Source organism: Colossoma macropomum, unplaced genomic scaffold (assembly GCF_904425465.1).
Source record: "Colossoma macropomum unplaced genomic scaffold, Colossoma_macropomum, whole genome shotgun sequence".
Classification (NCBI taxonomy): domain Eukaryota; kingdom Metazoa; phylum Chordata; class Actinopteri; order Characiformes; family Serrasalmidae; genus Colossoma; species Colossoma macropomum.
The window spans coordinates 9241165-9261224 of record NW_023494809.1 but is presented as its reverse complement, the minus strand read 5'-3'; the positions used below and the strand labels follow the sequence as shown (position 1 = coordinate 9261224).

The 20060-nt window shown below is 40.5% G+C and overlaps 1 protein-coding gene across 1 annotated transcript in view; it reads right to left on the bottom strand.

The window, feature by feature from the left end:
* The window catches only part of LOC118799119 (thrombospondin type-1 domain-containing protein 7A), a 213026-nt gene that overhangs the window by 34160 nt on the left and 158806 nt on the right, over positions 1–20060 (bottom strand). The window contains exons 15-16 of the mRNA XM_036558827.1: positions 19647–19841; positions 15051–15314 (exon numbers count right to left, since the gene is read on the bottom strand). Coding sequence (XP_036414720.1) covers positions 15051–15314; positions 19647–19841 — 459 coding nt within the window. The remainder of the gene's footprint in view (positions 1–15050; positions 15315–19646; positions 19842–20060) is intronic.

Sequence of the window (20060 nt, the reverse complement as noted above, 5' to 3'; positions counted from 1 at the left end):
ACATATTAATGGCCATGCTTTTGAAATGGGATGTCCAGCAAACTAATAGATGGTCAGGTTTCCACATACTTTTGGTCATATAGTGTACATTAGCAGACAGATTTTGTAAATGGGTAGACCTTGTAATTGGCTGTATATGTGGCTCTTATGCTAATTCTCTCCTGAATGTGTGGCTCTTTTGGACAGATTTACCATAGATTTCTCATCCTGTGTTTTCCTCAGCTGTTTTTTTCTTTGTTATGTTTTTTTTCTGCCCCAACCTCCCTGGTTTTCAGATGTCACACTCATTATTTACTTCTGGTGCTGGGCCACTGGCATCTATATTATGAGTTTGAATTTCTGAAGACCACCTCGCTAATTTCTCTTCTCATGGCACTTTCTTACGCTCTAATGGCTATCAGGCATGTTCATGGATGCTGCTAATGAGGCGTGCTGGATGTTGGGAACATGGTTAGAAATTGTATCCTTTTAGAAACATGGGTTTCTTCTATTTGGGCTTCCTGATGCTAATGTTCTTTCACAGACATGACAGTCCTCATAAACGCTTGGAAACCACTGACTTCACAGCATCAATAGCCTTTCAGCGGAAACCAGTGACTCAGTAGCAATGAGTAATTCCAAGAGCTTGTATAGCATTTCATTTAACTAATGATAAAACCGTATAATAGCTTACAGCAAAGCTTCTAGTGCCTGAATTCTGCTAATGGTGAAATTCACCATAAGCCAACAAAATGACTTATACAAACACTAGTCTGAGCTTGAGGCTAGCATGAATAAAAGGCTTAAGGCTAACTCACATAACTGTGAGCGAACACAGACACAAAAATGTGCATTGCAATGGACCCAACCATGTAAAATGTCTCCATAAATTACATACTTTTAACAAAAAGACACTGAGATGCTAGGACGGCTGACATTTAATGTTTGGTATAGCGTGTGATGCTAATGAGCAGAGTCTGTAGAAAGGGAGAAGGCTGCTCACATTGCCGCGGTCAAACTGCTGAGGCAATACACCTGCCTGGCCAGTCAGTTAGCCAGGTGTTGAGACAGGATATTTCTTGGCCAGTCTGGCGGCTCCAAACAGCCTCTGCCACCGCTAACTCATTACACAGCGTGTGATGCCGAAGCATGGGCCTGCATGCTGTGAGAGCCTAAGCCTGATTATGCAGTGCAAGCTGCTAGCTCAGGATCTTCACGCTTTGCCCAGGCTGCAGGGCTTTGCTTAAACACCACAGAAACTGGAGCTAGACTGAAAATAGCAATGTTTACGTAATGTTCACATGAATATGTAGCACATATGTAAGCTATTTCAAAGGCATATGCTAGTATCACCATGGAAGACTGCAGTGAAATCTGATTGGTTGTGCATGTCACTACTTTACTTGGTCATTAGCACAATGCTCTGCCTGCTGTTTCTTGCCATCAGGTGATATTTGCCCATAGATATGCTCTAACTAGCCAAGCTGACGCAGCAAGTGAAAAGCAAGAAATGTGAAGGTTTGAATGTACGACCATTAAAGTGATGGCGCACTTAATCATGCTAATGTTGCTAATAATAGATGAAATTATGAGAATGATTTCATGCTAATTGGTGGCTTTTGGCTTACATTCTAGGGATGAGTCTAAGTATTTGAATAGCCATGAAAGTTTAAAATTAAGGTGTTGACCTTGAGCCCCTGCCCTTCTGTCTTTACATTGTACAAGTCTTCCAGGGTCTGTTTGATAACTGTTTTATATTGCCTCTGTCCTCATTCTAGACCAGTTTCTGTGCATGTAACTGTTTTATTTCAGGCTACCTATAAGCAATACAGGGTGTTCTGGGGGGTTATTAACCTCTTTGACCCCCTGAATGTCTCAAAATCAAAATTCCGAGGGGGGCCTGGAAATACACTTATGACATTATGCTATTCGATAAGGATAAATAGACGCTCAAATACAAATTTAGGGAAAAGTCATTGTTCAGCTGCATCACCGACTAGCTCAGCTTCTGTCTTTGATATTCTTAACTAACTAGATATTCAGGACTGGACTACCTCAGGGTGGCGCTGCAGCAAACTGGTTCACCCAGTTGGCCCTACATAGCCTAGCAACTGTAACTAAGCCTGAGATACCTCTGAAACACTACAATATGCTGCAGCTTACTAGTAAATCTAAAAACGTGCCCTATTTCTCAAGAGGTTGATAAAAAGAGTGAATTGTTACTCATTTCTCAAACCGAAGACGAATTGTTAAACCAAATATTTTGCTGCCATTGAAGCTAGCATCAGCGCTGCTGTTGCGAGTGAGTTAGTAGCCAACCAACACTGGAGTAGTCAGCCAACATGGGACCCCACAAATACCATGGAGTATTTCGCACACACACTGCCTAGAGTCCTTTGTGCCCACGCCCCCCCCCAGAATATCTGGGGCAGGAAGAATGTTTGTTCTTGCACACAACATCCACAGACTTAAACAATTTGCAGAACATCCACCGACCTCTAGGGCTGCAGTGCTGCAGTGACCACCGAGGTTTGACTCAGCGATGCCAAGCTGCATTCATACAGGCAAAAAGGACACAACTACACATATTGGAGTCACTGCTAAAATCAATTCCTGCATTCAGTCACTTGAATGAAAGCAATGCAACTATGTGGAAAAGCAACTCTCCTGCCCCAGTAGAGACTGTGTTTCAGAGGTCAACAGCATCAATAGCTGCAGTGTGATATAATATGCCTGGCTAGTATGAGCACAACAGCAAGACATACATCTTTATGAGGCCCGGCATGATAGCCATAATTGAAAAACCCAAGCTATTACTGGGAGTAGTAACTGTGGACAAGAGAAGGCTTCTCAGCATGCCTGCCTCTCTTGTCTTGGCCAATATGATCAACTTGGTTATGTAACAGTAACAGAGGCAGATTGGCCGTCCTTACTGGAAGTATCCCTGCAACTGCTGCTGGATCCCTATCAGACTGCCCAGTGGGGTCAAGTTATCTCCTACAGCTCAGCCTCAACAATGTCCCTGGTAGCACTTCTCAAAACAGCTGGGCAATAAGGCTGAAAAAACTCATCCCTATATATCTTTCTATATTATTTGGTATTGGTAATTATTGATATTTAGGGGGAAAAGGCGGGGCACTCGTTAAGAACAGTGTCCATTTACTGTAAAGCTAAACCATACATGCAGTTCAGTATGAACAGGGTGATGAAAAACCTAAGCACAGTTAGTGAAAATAAACTCAAACAGATGTTCATTTTGTTTTTCCAGCACAAAAAAGTTTGCGGAGTGCCGGCTTAGTCTTGTGAGTGTTACTGGCCTTGCACTATCCTGGTTTCAGTCTTATTTGAGTAATTAACAGCAGTTTGTGACAGTTATTGGGATGCAGCCAGCTCTGACTACTATCACCTATAGTGTTCCACAAGGGATCAGTTCTTGGGCCACTTTCATTTAATATTTACATGCTCTTACTCAGTTGCAGTATTCGCTGGCTTGGCTGGACAAATGGAACAAATGTTGTTTTAGTTTAAGGCCCCTTAAGCACACATAATGTCATTTACTTCATAAAATGTATTTTAGCTTGCGATTAATGGCATAAGCTGTTCATACAGACTCAAGTTTGCTTTATACATAGGTCATTCATGTTTATAAATGTGGTATAAGGTGCAGCTAGCAAATAAAGTGTCATGGAATATACTTACAGAACATTTGGAAGGTTTTTAACAATTTCTACAATTTTAACAATTTTTAACAAAGAGCGTTGCACATGTTTGGATGCGCAGTTGTATGCATAAGTTTGAACATCCCAGGTCAAATTACATGTTTTGTTGATTTGAAGTGAACATAATTTAAAAGGGCACTATCCAGAGGTGTAGCCAAGGGGGGCCAGTGCCACCCTGGAATAAACTATGCCAACCCTTCTGGCCACTCAAGACATGGAAAGTGAGACAGTCAGCCACTTTCAGTCAGCCATCATGAATAAAGTATCAATTATGCTTTAGGGTGAAATTCTGCCATCAGGGTAGTGACCAATCAGCTATGAGAGTCTGATGATGCTAAATTAAACAATTAGCATGTCCTGCTGCAAACAGGTAAGTGAATGTGTGCTGGGTCCCTTTAGCAGTGCTGCTCTGTGAGCTATGTTATGTAGTAGGCTATGCGATGCTAAGATGCACTATCAAAAATTAATCGGCTGTAATCGTTTTTATGTTATTTCTTTTTACAGATGAATATTTGCATGTGGGTTCCCTTATATGTGCAGTCTGGCTAGCGTTCTGATCACTAGACTCGTGTATAAGCTGTGGCGAAGGCAGCCTAAATTAATAACTTCTATGGTCTGTCTAGAGGAAATATTTTTCCTAAAGCTCATTTTGTGCACTGAAAAAAGCAATGCATTTCATTTACTCGATTCTGTCCTGTCTTTCGGTTTACTTTTGGCAATAGTGGTGCTGATGTTATATTTTATTCATGTGGAAATTATGGGCAGATTTATTAACAAACAGAGAAAAAAACACATCAATTTAAATGTCATTTTAATATAGTAATGTTTTTTATTTATGTATAGTCTAATCATAGCAGTGTGCCAAACAAATAGAATCTCTGGGTCTCACCTGCCCCCCATTTCTAAAAGTTCTAGCTACACCCCCAGCACTATCAAGGCAAAATGCCTCCTACTTGGGGTAAAAAGCCCCCCTCATAGATCTTGCATTAATTTGGCATTTATGCTTTACAAAATGCCTGAATTGTCAAGTCATTTTTGTATTTGTGCTACTTATCAAAGTACAACATAAACATTTTAAAATAAAATTTAGGCCTTTAACAATTCATGTCTTAATAATTTGATTATAATAAGCTATGACAAAAGACAAATGACAGTAAAATAGCAACACTTAAACATGTCAATTTATTTGTGTGATTATTAATCAATAATAATTGTGACTGAATAATGATATGTAAATTCATTTAATGGTATTATAGTTAAAATTGGCAGCAGTAGTCATGTCAATAGTAGCATGTTGTCAATGATGTTGATTTAAACAAAGCAATATCATCCTGCATTTAACTCTTAAATGCAAATGATTAGTGCATATGACAAAACAAATTAGGTGTAAATGGAAGAAAAGAGTGCAGCTAGTTGTACAAGTGCTAGCTAGCAGGCTAACATCTCCACACACTACAGAACAAGTGAGATTCTGGAACACCAGTCACTCAACTTCACTCCCTCAGACCTGAGGACCTGGCCTGGGGTGCGTGGAGCTGCCAGTGTGCCAGCTAACCAAATGTTAGCACAGCAACAGACCACCAGCTCCACACTGGACAGATGGAATTGGGACATCTGCAGGTGCACCTGTTTGAGCTGGCCTGCTATTGTGAGTGAATGGCTAGATTTCTTCCTCCCTGTCTAGCAAGTAAAAGGCAGCAACCATTCAAAGTTTTTGCCTTTGCTGATAATCCATGACCGAGAAACAAAATAGACTTACTATTTTAGATAAAACACCTCCAAAATGTCTTACCAGGATCAAGAAAACTATTTTGCTAATGTTTTACCACGGCCTACTTCTCAAAAGCTGTCTACAAGCGTTAACTCGCACTGGCGCACTGCAGTGGATACAAGCCCCCTGGAACAACCTCCCTCCCATTGTCAGAGCTCTGACCCCTACAGAGCTGTGATGCTCCTGACCCTTATGGCCATGTCCAGACAGGACGCAGCTTCAACTTTATTGGTCTGTACTTGCACGCCCCCCCTGCTGTCTGTCACTGGCCGGCTCATCACAGAACCGACCTCGTTCTTTCAACCTCCTGGCCATCCTCGCCCTGTCAGAGCTCTGGCCCGCGGCAACTTGTCGCTGTACAGTGCCACCGAGTCATAACATGGAGTTTCTATTATTACATGGAAGTCTCACTCTAAGCAGGGAGTTATATATAAATATAGTGTCAGGGAACAATATGTTTATGTATTTCATGTGTTTATGTTTTTATAGCACTAATGACATTGTGCATGTATTTAGAGTTTACGTTACGAGTTACGTGGCAATTATACTATTATACCAATTTTCTCTTCATTAGAAAGTATGTGGAAGAAAGAAAAACTGCATAAAAACCTCATATTATTTAACCTTAGGTCAGCATATATGAGTAATCTATGCCTTGCATATATGATGAATGTTTTCCAACATAATTGAGAAACAAAATGTCCATTTAGATAAAACATATAAAAACACATAAAACACAAACATGCATTATCAGGATAAAAAAAATGTTACACATATAGGTTTGTATTTGCTGAAATATATGTTCCATATTTAAAAATGGCCAATTTCAAAAAATGGCATATATGTCATGTATATGTCAATATCTGACAAATATAAGTTGGACACATGGAAAATCCATATATGAAAATATGTATATTTGAAGCCTATATGTTGCCATGTATCAGATTTTCACATGGATTCTCAAGACCCTGTTCTTTTGTGAACACTTTTTCTGTAAATGATTTCCTCTTAGGGGGTCTCTCACTATTACGTCTTACAATCTCATTATAGCATGTTTTTTCATCATTCCTGTATCCACTGACCATCACTTGTGGAGGTAGCAACAAAGGTCTCCACTTGTGGAGCTACTTTTATTGGCAGAAGAAACTGCCAGTATTAAAAGCAAAATATCTGAAACAACATTCAGGACTTGTATTTTTTTAACTGCACTTTCATTTATCTGCACCTACAGTATTTGCTTTCTTCCTCACACTGAGGTTCCTCTCTTGCACTGTACACTTGTCTGCACTATTCCTGAAATAGAAACGTAGTGGGGTAGCACTTGCATCAAAGTTGACTTTTGTCACTTGAGCTATAGTTGCATCACCTGAAAGTCGATTTGAATAAAACTGTTTACCAAAAGAATAAAAGCAAATGTAACTGAGGAAGTTACATTCAAAAAGATCATATAAGCAAGTGAGCGCACGCTGGAAGCTCAGGCCTACAGATCTTTGTAAAGAATCGTAGATTTTGTTAAGCAAACAACAGAATTGAGACTGAAATGAATCGTGATCTAAGTAAAAGTACATCAATGTTCCATTAATAACTATTTCTGATTGTTCATTTTTTCAGGAGATTTCTGAGGAGATTAGATAGAAGGTAATCCAGTTCCATAAGAAAGAGGAACGTCAAAGTCAAATATGTGAAAAAAAAACCCAGAAGTTTCCAAAACTATATAAAGAATATCAGACTCCTAGCAACCACCTGCAAAACCTGGTATACCACCAAAACTGTCCCTATCAGATAAGCTGCACTGGTGTTCTCAGAACAATGGACTGGCCACTCTCAACATAACTGAATGTTTGGGACTAGTTGGATTATGAGAAGCAGAAAGTTCAACCAACTTCAGAGACTGGACTTTAGAGGTGTGGAAAAATATCTCTGCAGATTTCTTTGAAGAGCTGAAAGCAAGTCTCCCAAAACAAATGGAAGCTGCAATAAAGATAAGGAGTAAACACACTAAACACAAAAAAAAATTAGATAATATATTCAGTTGTTGAGGCTTCTGAGTAATTTTCTGTTAAATACGTTTTTTCTGCTTTTTTCCTGACACCGAAAAAAGTAAGAACGTGTACGTAATGCCCATTTTGGCTGGAAATGAACTAAATAAAGGGTGGTCTCTGACAACTCAGAAGGGTACACAGCTTTGAAAGTGTGTGTGTGTGTGTGTGTGTGTGTGTGTGTGTGTGTGTGTGTGTGTGGTCTCTGATTTTGCACAATACTGCAGGTCTGTTTAAAGTGTATCCAAAAAGTGGACCATGTGCCAGAAACATACTGATAAACTGCTTATGAAAGCCTTCAAAGTGAGTCAAGAGTCAAAGGCGGATCAAAAAGAGTGAACGTGATCACAGACAAGCAGCCGCCCTTTGTTTATTTTTATCAACAATATTCAGAATGGAATTTCTCTGAAAAGGCAGCAACAGCTTCTTCTATATGCTGAGAGAAACAGCAGCTGTGATGTTTGGCCCTCTCCTTGATGTCTCGGGGAGAAGAGAGATAAAAACCATGGATGGTTTGTGCCGTAGCCTCAGGCGGTGTGTCTGACAGAGCTCCCTATTAAGATGAACTACTACGATTAATGTACAGAGAGGGTTTTTCGCGGGGGGGGGGTAGCAGGAAAAGAAGGAGAAAGTTAAATGGAAAGGGATGGGAGCGAGAGACAGATCAGAAGAAGGAGAAAGAGAGAGAAAGAGAGGGAGAGAGGATCACAGACAGAAAAAGAGAAAAAGCATAAAAGGACATAGACGGCAAGCCAAGTAATATAGAAGCATTAAAGGAATAGTTGGGCTGAAACTTTCCTTTCACTCTAAATGTAGTCGATCCGCCAAGATGTGTTTGGTACCTAAAGTTTGTTTCTGTAGTTTTGCATCTAATATAGCGAACAAGCAATGGAAAACAGCCATTAGCATGATGCAAACTGCATTTCTAAATCATCACATTCTCACCATATAAAAGTGTTCAGTAATCTCAAATACACTATATGGACACCCTTCCTAATTACTGAGTTTGGGTATTTCAGCCTCAATTGACAAACACTGGCAATTGAACGCCAGTAAAGGTCTTTTACCCTCTATTGCATCACTCGCTCGAGTTCAAACTGCCTATGGAAGCAATATCAGCACAAAAACTGTGCGTCAGTAGCCTCACGAAATGAACTCCAATGTCTAAGCAGCTGCACACAAGCCTAAGATCACTATGTGCAATGCCAAGCGTCGACTGGAGGGGTGTAAAGCATGCTGCCACCGGAGCACTGTTAACATGTTCTCTTCACTATCTGGCAGTCTTCTGGACAAATCTGCGTTTGGTGAATTGCAGGAGAACGATGTCTACTGGAATGCATAGTGCTAACAGTAAAGTTTGGTGGAGGAGGGATAGTGGTCTGTGCTGTTTTTCAAAGTTTGGGCCCTTTAGGTATGGTATGTTAGTGCTACAGCATACAAAGACATTTTAGACAAATATGTTTCCAACTTTGTGTCAACAGTTTGGGGAAAGGTTCTTTCCTATTCCAGCACAAAGCGAGTCCATAAAGACATGATTTGCCAAGTTTGGTGTGGAGGAACTCCAGTGGCCTGCACAGAGTCCTGACCTTAACCCACTAAACACCTTTGAGATTAATTAAAGTGTTGATTGCAAGCCAGGCCTTCTCATCCAACATCAGTACCTGACCTCACAAATGCTCTTTTGACTGAATAGTAATGCAAGTAACTAAATTCTTATGAAGTCAGTAGCTGTAATGTGCTTTGTGTTGTGCTTTACACTATTTTGTTACAGAAAAAAGAAATCAGATTATTGTGATTTATTACTTTGTACCTCATTACTTCCAACGCCGTAGACCATGGATTCCATACATTTTTACCAACACGGGCAGCGCACAATGGTTTTCAGGGACCAGTAGGGGAGGGGCAGGGACTACAGAGTCATGTTGTAAGGTTGATTCCATGATTAGCTTATCCAGGATCACCAAACAATCATCATGCCCCACTAAATCCACTGTTTGTACACATTTGTATGGTGGTAGGCAGCAAAAACCAGTGAAACTAAACTGTGCGCTGCTGCTCTGGTTTGCCATGTGCTCCCATATAAAAGGCTACCTCAATAAATATAGAAGGGATTGCTTTTCATGTGGCTCACTTGGATAGATCTACCATAGATCTTTCACCTCATTTTTTCTTTAGCGTTTTTTTTGCCATCATTAAATTTTTGATTACTCATTGTACCTTTTTTAAAGTCTTGGTAGTTTGCAATTTTGCCGATGATGTTTTTTCTGTGTTTGCAGCCTCAGTAAAATGTTTGTTAGTGTCAGTTTATTCATTTTTAACTTCTTCACTTTAGCCTTCAGCTGAAATAGCAACCTACGTGCGCTCATGAGGCCATACAGAGACATAATGTATGCTGGTATGTTTAAAATTCCATAAAATTTAATGCAAAGAATTGAGCCTTAAATAAAAAATACTTTAATGAACTTAGTAATTACATTAATAATAGTAGTGAAATAGTGGATTTCAGCTAATTCCTCTTCCTCAATGCCGTGGTACGCAACTCATGGCCCAGGACCAGTGGTTGGGAACCTCTACTGACAACAGCATATGAAGTATGTGATTATTTTGGAATGCAGTTTCAGGCCCACCAGGAATTTGCAATCTTATGATCGCAAGAATTCACACAAATTTCAAATTCAACCAGTCCTGGCAGTACTTGCCAGAGCTCGCAATTACATCCGATCACTGCATTATTTTTGCACTAAACACGTTAGTGCTTTCAAAATGAAGTGTGCAGCTTTACCCACACATAGACAGAGCCTCTGATATTTAAGCTAAGCTATCAATAGCTATTGTAATTTTGTCAGTTTCATTCTGATTGATCTGCATGTCTGTAAAAATTCTCTTTTGTGAGCAGTTGTCTGCTCTAGAAGCTGTGACTGAGCCTTTCATACCAATACAGAGGCTGGACGTTTTTGCACTGGGTTCATATTAGTTTATATTAGCACTACTAAATGCTAAAATTACTTTATGAATTTACTTACTTGAGTTTATTTAAGGAACATGTTCAGTTGGCAGGGTGTATATGTAGTCTTTGTCATTGTTACTAGATTTCATAGCATCATTTTGATGTAAAACCTGAAAAGATACTGTTTTTGAGACTCTAAAACAGGGTTATATTTTTTAACCCTTGTATGGTGTTGTGTTTGTTACTCAGTGGTCTGCTGGACCCACCGCATTATTGTTTTTATAAATCAACACAGCCAAAACAATTTATGTAAAAATACCAGATGTTTAAAATATCACAGTGGCCAGTGTAGGGTTCTCCTTTAGCAGCTGTAGCCAGTCAGCAGCCTGTCCATGTTGTCCACCCTCACACATATACAAACACACACAGACACACACACACTAAAAGCAGGCCATGTAGGTGGAGAACAGAGTGAAGGGACACAGCACCTCCACACTTTTATTCCCTGTGGGTTCACCCAAGACCACATGTGTAATATAAATGTGTGGGGGGTGAACAGTGTGAAGTCACTGAAAATGTGTTATTTTATATGTTCCTCACAGAAAATGAGCAAAGGCCACGGAATCTGAGGTTGAAATAACACTAAATCGCATTAATTTGTCTTTTGGTAAACACTGAAAATGGGTCCCACAGACCAGAACACCACATGAAGGTTAATCTTAGGTCTGTTACTTTGCATGGTCTTGGTTCTCAGAGATACACTTAATTTCCTATTTGTTGACAGAAACTATCTAGGCTACATTTAAAATCAGTTAAATATCATAATCATCACAAAGTTCCCTTTAAAAATTTACATTGTTTATTACTGCAAACTCTGAGAAATGTCAAAATCAAGCATTTTACTCTGCAACAATCCCAAAAAATGGCCAAAACCTTGGTGGGTCTGCAGTTTAGACGATGCTAACTGCCCCACATCATACACTTCTTGTTGGCTACATTCGCCTCGTAGCTCCAGCACAAAACTAAAGAAGCCAATTTCTGACACCAAACCTGTTTTGGTTGATCAACTGCGTTTGGGATAAGGGGGAAAACTGTAAAGATCAGATTTTTTACCTAACTGTGCCTTTAAATGGGAAGAAAAAGAGCAGAGGATTTAAACATGGAGAAAAAAGAGGGAAATAATTAAAGAAATAAGTAAAAAAAAAAAAAAGTAAAGAATCTAAGTGAGAAGAGTGAGAAGAGAGGAAAATATAAGTGGTGAAAGGAGGAGGAGAGGAGAAGGACAGAGAGAGAGAGAGAGAGAGAGAGAAGGATCTGACATCCCTCCCCCACTCTATAGCACCGCTGCACAGCAGGCCTAAAGCACACTGATGACATCACTCTCTCTTTCTCAGCCTGTCTCTCCTCATCTGCACCTCACAGCACCAACTCAGAGAAATCATGAGGCGACCAGCGGAGATGGAACGTCTCTTACCTCTCTCAGTTTGACTCTGTACGTGTCTGGCCCAAATACAGGAGAGACGCGTGACAGGAATATAATTAGCCCAGCACGTTTCAGCGTGGAGAAAAGAAACAATGTGCAATTAAATGTGTGGGAGCGAACGAAAGAATGAAATGAAAACGATGATATACTGAAGCTTAACAAAATGTCAACACTCATGAGTTCCCAAATACTTTTTACACTTTCCAATACATTTCTACTGTGCAATTTGGGAACCACTTGTAGCAAAAAGGTAATGTTACAAAACCCATAACCTACAGCAATTAGTGTAGCTGTTCTTCTACATTCAGCCTTGCTGCTGAGGAAACATACCTTGTACTTTCACTCACTAGCCACTTTATCAGAAACACCGACCTTGTACTTTCACTCACTGACCTCTTCATTAGAAACACCTAAACCATTCTTCTACTCATTGGCCACTTTATTAAGAACCTCTACATTGTTCTTCTATTTAGTGGCCACTTTACTGAAAACACCCCCTTGTACATCCAATTTACTGCCACTTTATTAGAAACACTTCTTTTACTCATTGGCCACTTTATTAGAAACACCTACCTTGTTCTTCTACTCACTGGCCACTTTACTAGAAACACCTACATTGTTCTTCTACTCATTGGCCACTTTATTAGAAACACCCATTTTATTTTTACACTCAATGACCTTCTTATTAGAAACACTCCCCTTCTACTTCCACTCATTGGCCACATTATTAGAAACGCCTGACTTCCACCTCCGCTCACTGACCGCCTTATAAAAAACTTTTACCTTGTAAATCCACTTACTGGCCACCTTATTAGAAACACCTACCTTGTACGTCCACTCACTGGCCACTTTATTAGAAACACCTTGCTTGTTCTTCTGCAAACTGTCCACTTTATAAGAAACACCGACCTTGTTTGTCTACTCTCTGGCCACTTTATTAGAAACGCCTACCTTGCATTTCCAATTCCAGCGTGGCTCTGTGGTCAGAAACTGAACAATAATGACAGGAGAAAGGATGTTTAGCACAGCAGATGGGCTACAGTCTCTAAATGTACACCAGCAAGATGGAGCCCCAAGCTAGGGATTTCTAATAAAGTAGCTTGTGAGTGTTATTCTGAAAATCGGATGCCCAATTACGGCTCTGTGCATATATACCCTGATGTTCATTATTTCGTCTACCCCTTGTAGAGTCTTTCAATATGGAGCAGGTCTTGCTGTTCCAACATCTCTTTTCAACAACCCACTCTGTCTTCTTTGCTTCAAGCGTAGGTGGATGACGGTGTTTGTGATCAACACAGTCACTGTGACAGGCGTGTAATCATTGCTATCCTACACCCTCAGCCGCAATTTAGGGATGTGGCGTCTATCTGCGGTAAGCGAGAATATCTGGCAGGGCTTAGCGTCAGCTTTGATTAGGCCAAAAACCTGCGGAGTGTGCTAAGCTCCTAACGGGGGTGGGACTGGGTTTGGTTTAGGTACAATGATGTAGCATATAGACATGGCCACAGGGGGCAAAGGTCACAGTTAACCAAGCCTGGATGATAACATCTTTTTTATCAACACTGCATGTTTTGAAGTATTTCTGATACAACAATTACACAGATCTGTTCCTCAATCCGGCTTATGCATCATATGTCCAAAAGTATCCAGACACCTCCTCTATTTTGTGAATTCAGCTCCCTACATTTCTCATGCATTTTATTGTCTCCCCCTGAGGTCTACTTATCACATTTGTCTGTGCCAAAAACATCCATAATTCATTTCTACATGACCATTTTCCAACCTTTCCTTATCCTTTAGAATTTAACAGGCTGTTTTTGTTTCTGCACCTTAAAGACTGAGATATGCAAATGAGCTCTGTTCTGGCTGGCTGTTCTGTACTGTGCTTATCTTTATAATCACAATCCTTAAATTCTTGACATGACCACAAAAACAACAGATTAATGCAGACAAAATAGCAGTAAATTTGTTTGCAGTATGTTCAAAATACAATATTTGTATAATATATTCTACAACCCCAAGTCCAAAAAAGTTGGGACGCTGTGCAAAATGTAAATGCAATGCAATGATTTGCAAATCTCATAGACTCACTTTTTTCACAATAGAACATAGAACACAGATGTTGAAAGTGAGACATTTTACCATTTCATGAAAAACATTAACTAATTTAAAACTTGATGGCAGAACTTAATTTGCAAATCATTGCATTCTGTGTTTATTTACATTTATTTACATTTTATAAAGCGTCCCAACTTTTTTGGAATTGGGGTTGTCACTTTATCAGCACCGCACAGTGTAAGAAGAGCGCAGTATGAAAAGTCCACAATAAAAATTGTTGGGTTGTTGTTTAGTAGGACTGCTTAATGAATAGATACGTTAAAGCAGAAAGTAAACATCATTTTGGACAGCTGATTATTTTATCATATCATTTTATGTTGTTTTTATTAATTTTATTTGTATGTGATCTACTGACCACCATGACTGTCATTATGCTGTAATTTAACCAGCACTATCATGTCAGGCTTTATTTGCTGATGATGGGAAAGTCTGGGTCAGTTTCAGACATAACTTTGTAGCACGCAGGTCAGTTTCGGACTCAAAACCTAAAGATGCATGTCTAGTCGGTTGAGGTCTGTATGTCGGGTTGGGCTGAGACTGACAGTTCTCTAGCTGTATTTGAGTTTGGACCAAAATTTCAGGATCAGTTAAAGCTTTACACAATGCCTAATGGCAACTATAGGCTAGAGGGGTATGAAGCCCCCAGCACTGGTCTCTGGAGAAGTGGAACTGTGTTCTCTGGGGTAATGGAGCTCCATCCAGTACCTTTAGAATGAGTTGGAGTGGTGTCTGTGATGCAGAACTAATCACACTCTTGTAAATAAATGAAATGAAATCCTCACAATAACGTTCCAACTTCTAGCATAAAACCTTCCTTTTCCTAATAATTCCCTTGATTTCAGAAAAAAATTGCATGATACTGTTCTCTGTAAAAATGGCCAAGCATGGCTGAGTTTGTTCAAACGACTACACGCTCTAAGCATGAGAGTGTCTGCTAAACGAATAAATGCAAATGGAAATGTATGAGGGGGCTGATTAGGTGGGCTCTACTCACCGTGGCTGTTGCAGCGTAAGGTCTCCACCAGCCTGTTGTCCTGGTCATAGCATGCCATGGCTTGGTATCGGTAGCCCTGGCCGCACTCCCGACCATCTCCCTGCACCCGCATGCCCAGAGCACTCTCCAGTCGGCCCTCAGGCAGGATGCAGTCGGACCAGTTGCCCACTGGCTGGGCATTGTACTTGTTGCAGGGGCAGTACTGGGTCTCACTCAGTGGATACATCTGACTGTTCTTACACTTATCCCTCTTCTTGCTCTTTCCTGGAAATTGATTAAAAGAAACAGTTTGTTGAAAAATTCAATTTAGACATGTTTCCATGTTGCCAAGTCAATTTAAATTAAGCGGCGTATCGATAAGACTGTATACAGCCGTATTTAAAAAATGATGATAGTAGTTCAAAATTATGACCAATCAGATTTCTGTTCCACGTCTGAATGGCCAAATAAACACATTTTTATTGTAGAGAGGTCACTGATTGGTGGTGTGGGAGCTCAGCGATAGGTGGTGCTGATAGAAAGACATGAAAAATCAGAGCCAGGAAAAAACTAAGCATGATAGCTTCTCAGCAATGACTAAGAGCTAAAAACACCACAGAACATGTTCAGCTTTCACTTTAACACCTGCCACTCGACTTCGTGCTCTCAGATATGATCTAAATGGGTGAATAAACTTATTATGACGTTCCGCTTGTTGTTAGGCTACAATAGATGCTCAAATACAAACTCAGAGAAAGGTCATTGTCTGGCTGCTTCACCCACAATCAGCAAGCTTCTGTCTTTGGTAGTCTTAACTAACTAGAGTGGCAGCACTGGTCTGCCTCAGGGTGGCGCTGTAGTAGACTGGGTGGTCCTCAATAGCCTAGCAACTTTACAACATGCCATATTTGTATATCTGAAAAGAGTGAATTGTTACTCATTTCTTGATCGAAGACAAAAGGGGAGATGTAAAGATGTAAGATCTCAGATAATGACTGAAAGACTGCATTACCAAACTAGAAAAGAGCATTTCCAAAACGAGAATTGTTAACCCAGACATTTTGCTGCCACTGAAGCTAGCATTAGCACCACTGTGGTGAGCGGGTTAGCAGGCAGCTAACACTAGATTAGCCAGCCAACATGGGATCCCCCCGATAACCAGGGGGGTATTTCGAACACTAGCAAAACGCTACAGTCCCACAGAACAGGTTCAGTTTTGTCTTTTTGTCGCTCCAACACCAGTCATTCCACTCTTGCTCTCTCAGACATCAGTCCATGTTCATTTGTCCATATAAATCACAGCATGTTACTCAGTGTCAGAAGCACATCAGTTTAGGACTTCTTAACAACTCAACACAGCTTAAGGCAAATGTGTGAGCGATAATCTAGGCATGCAGTTAGCACAATGCTACACTGAGACTCTGGACACCAAGCAAAAGCTACCTGCATGCTAACTTGTGACATATTAGCCTCCAGCACAAAACTAACGAAGAAAACTTCAGACACCAAACAGGCCTTGGCTGATAGACTACACTTGGTTTAAGTGGACATTTGATTTTCTGCTAAACAACTCCTTTAAGCCATGCTGGATTACTTAGGGGACAGAAGGGTCATTCCTGAGCCGCCCGCAGCACGTAGCCCTGCAGGCTGCTTCAGGCTGTCTGGATCTAGACGGCTGCAGGGCTTTAGCTTTGTGGAACACTTGATCACACATGGCTAATGCTAACACAGGGACTAGAATACAGAGTGGAAAGCAGTTAGGGCTTATGAAATCCCTCTTAAAAACTAGGTAATGATTTGATTTCCCTATAATGATGCATTACAATGAGGTGACGGATTCATGAAAGTGTGCTAAGAAATTGAGCTAGCACTGAATCAGACGCTAAAGCAGGTAGCTTAACTAGCTAGCTAACAAAATACTTACGTTATCTGACTGAATCTGGGCCCAGAATCAGAATAAGAATTGATTTTACTGGTCAAGTAAGATATCACTAGCTGGGAATACTTTGTTTCTGTAGCTTACATGAGGACATTATTCAATTTACACCCTGTATTAACAGTTCTGAGGCCCCATCCACACATATTTTTAAAAGCACATCTTTTTCTCTGCGTTCTTGGGCTTTTAGCCTCAAACATTTTATTTCTGGAATGGTCCGAGAGTTGAGAAGAACATTAGTGGAGAATTAAATTCTTATTTTTGGTAATTGAGCGCAGATCTGAATGCAGACAGTGGTAAAGTGGCTGGTGCTGCCCGACAAACAGATCTGCTTAATTTCATTTAAAAGATTAGAAAAGGTTGGTGAACTGAAATTATATCTAAAACCTGACAAAGTGGGCTAATGTTTATCTTTTAGCCGCAAATAAACCTTGATTGTTGTTATTCATTTGCTTTCTGATGGACATGCTGTTGAGTGAAATAGAAAGTATGATTATTTGACCACAATTAAAACATTCTCTCTTGAACACAAATGTTTATGTCTGCTTAAGAATTTCATTCGCTGCAACAAAAAATTGTGAACTTGCAGAATTCACAACTGTGAAGCCATATACACCAATCAGGCATAGCATTATGACCACCTCCTTGTTTCTATGCTCATTGTCCATTTTATCAGCTCCACTTACTATATAGGTGCACTTACCCTGTTTTTTAGTGGTCAAACCCCCATGGACCCTCACAGAGCAGGTACTATTGTGTGGTGGATCATTCTCAGCACTGCAGTAACACTGATGTGGTGGTGGTGTGTTAGTGTGTGTTGTGCTGGTCTGAGTGGATCAGACACAGCAGTGCTGCTGGAGTTTTTAAACACCTCAGTGTCACTGCTGGACTGAGAATAGTCCACCAACCAGAAACATCCAGCCAACAGCGTCCTGTGGGCAGCGTCCTGTGACCACTGATGAAGGGCTAGAGGATGACTAACACAAACTGTGCAGCAGCAGATGAGCTATCGTCTCTGACTTTACATCTACAAGGTGGACTGACAAGGTAGGAGTGTCTAATAGAGTGGACAGTGAGTGGACACTGTATTTAAAAACTCCAGCAGCACTGCTGTGTCTGATCCACTCGTACCAGCACAACACACACTAACACACCGCCACCACGTCAGTGTTACTGCAGTGCTGAGAATGATCCACCACCCAGATAGTACCTGCTCTGTGAGGGTCCATGGGGGTCCTGACCACTGAAGAACAGGGTAAAAGGGAGCTAACAAAGTATGCAGAGAAACAGATGGACTACAGTCTGTAACTGTAGAACTACAAAGTGCACCTATATAGTAAGTGGAGCTGATAAATAATAATGCTATGCCTGATCGGTGTAAACAGCTTAACTAAATGAAGAATATTATATAAATATGACTGTGGCAGTGACAGTAAAGAAATCAGAACAGAGCCAGGACTATCCAGTAAGGTTAATTTGTGTGTTGATAAGTGATGTTGATAAAATTCATATTTAGATGACCCTAAATTCATTACTTTAAGACGTGCATATGGCACATCATGAAACAAAAATTCTGTTAGGTTTATGTGCTCCGCAGTCCTCTATTTATGAAGCTGATGTCCATTGTAGCCTGCAGAGCATGAGAATGTAGTTATGCCTCAGCTGTCAAAGTTACTAGGTAATATCATTTCCTATTATACAAGACTTGATCTAGGCTGTTAAACATCCTAAATGGTGGTTTTAAAATGGTGTGGAAATATTGCTTGTAAATATTAAAAAACATTAGATCTCCTTACTAGCCCCAGATGTTTTGTCCAAAGCCCCAGATGTTTTCAAATCATATAAACGACCCTTGCTGCCGTCCACCTGAAAACCACGTCACTGTCTTCAGGGTTATTTAAAACTCACACCAGTAACTTGGACACGCCTGTTGCTGTTTTTTGAGCATGCAGAACTCTGTCTGAAATATGATGGATGACTGGATCGGTCATTTTGGGGATGAAAGCATGTTTATGACTAAATTTAACTTTTAACTTTGCAGAGACATCAGAACAGTGCTCAGTTATTTTAAAAACATTGTCCCCTCAGTTGCTCCTCAATATTAAAAATACCTCAATATTTCCAAAGCTATGTGATCATTAACCAAAGTCTGATTTGGAAAATTCGTCACAATTTAAATAGGATCAAAAGCTAGAAAACTCAGCTTCTCTGCATGATCAGGATGGTGTGGACCTTACAGTGGTGCAGCCATGGCAACATAATCAAACCCACAGCAGCAAGTGGTAGCTTTCATTCACTTCTTAAGCTTTTATTTTCTGGCAGAAATCCTACTTTGAATGTGTGTGCAAAATCAAATTCTGACGGTCTGACAGCCTGCAGGTCAGAGTGTAGCGTTTGTAACACACCATCACACAGTACTCTCTATATTTTGCGCAGTGTGAATGCTCACAGTTTATTTCTTGAGGCATGTGATATCATTTTATATCGCCCCCTACTGTGGCATGCTCAGTTGAGCATCTCTGAGGCATTTTTGTGCTTTAGTGTGGAGTTGATGTGGACGAGGATTTTTTCGAAAACAGCAAAAAACATTTTTTTTTTGTTTTCTAAAAATATCTAGATATATGTGGACAAGTCCTGAGCCTGCGTGAGTAGTGAGGAGGCTGTGTGTAGATGCTACTTACCCACTAGAGCCCTCCTTCGAGTGCGGACCCCCACGCAGTCAGCCGTGCAGGGTGAGAATTTGGACCAGTTGGTGAGCTGGCAGTCGTCTCGGCACGGCAACTGGCACGGCTGGTTTATAGCAGGCATGGAGTTGGCAAACTTCAGACACTGGCCTATGTCTGTTACTGACCCGTCCAGCTGCCGACATGAGACCGCTGCAGGATCACACACACAGATACACACACACTGCAGTGAGTCTGCTAAATTAAGAGGTGGCACAGTGCCAGAGAGATGGGTGAAAGTAGATGAAGCAGACGCTCATGAAACTTTAAGTTTACACTGAAAAACCTTTAATAAATGACTGTATTTAAACTGTAAATGCAGATCTCCACTCTTCATAATGACTGGCTGTTAAAGGGGCCTTTAAATGATCA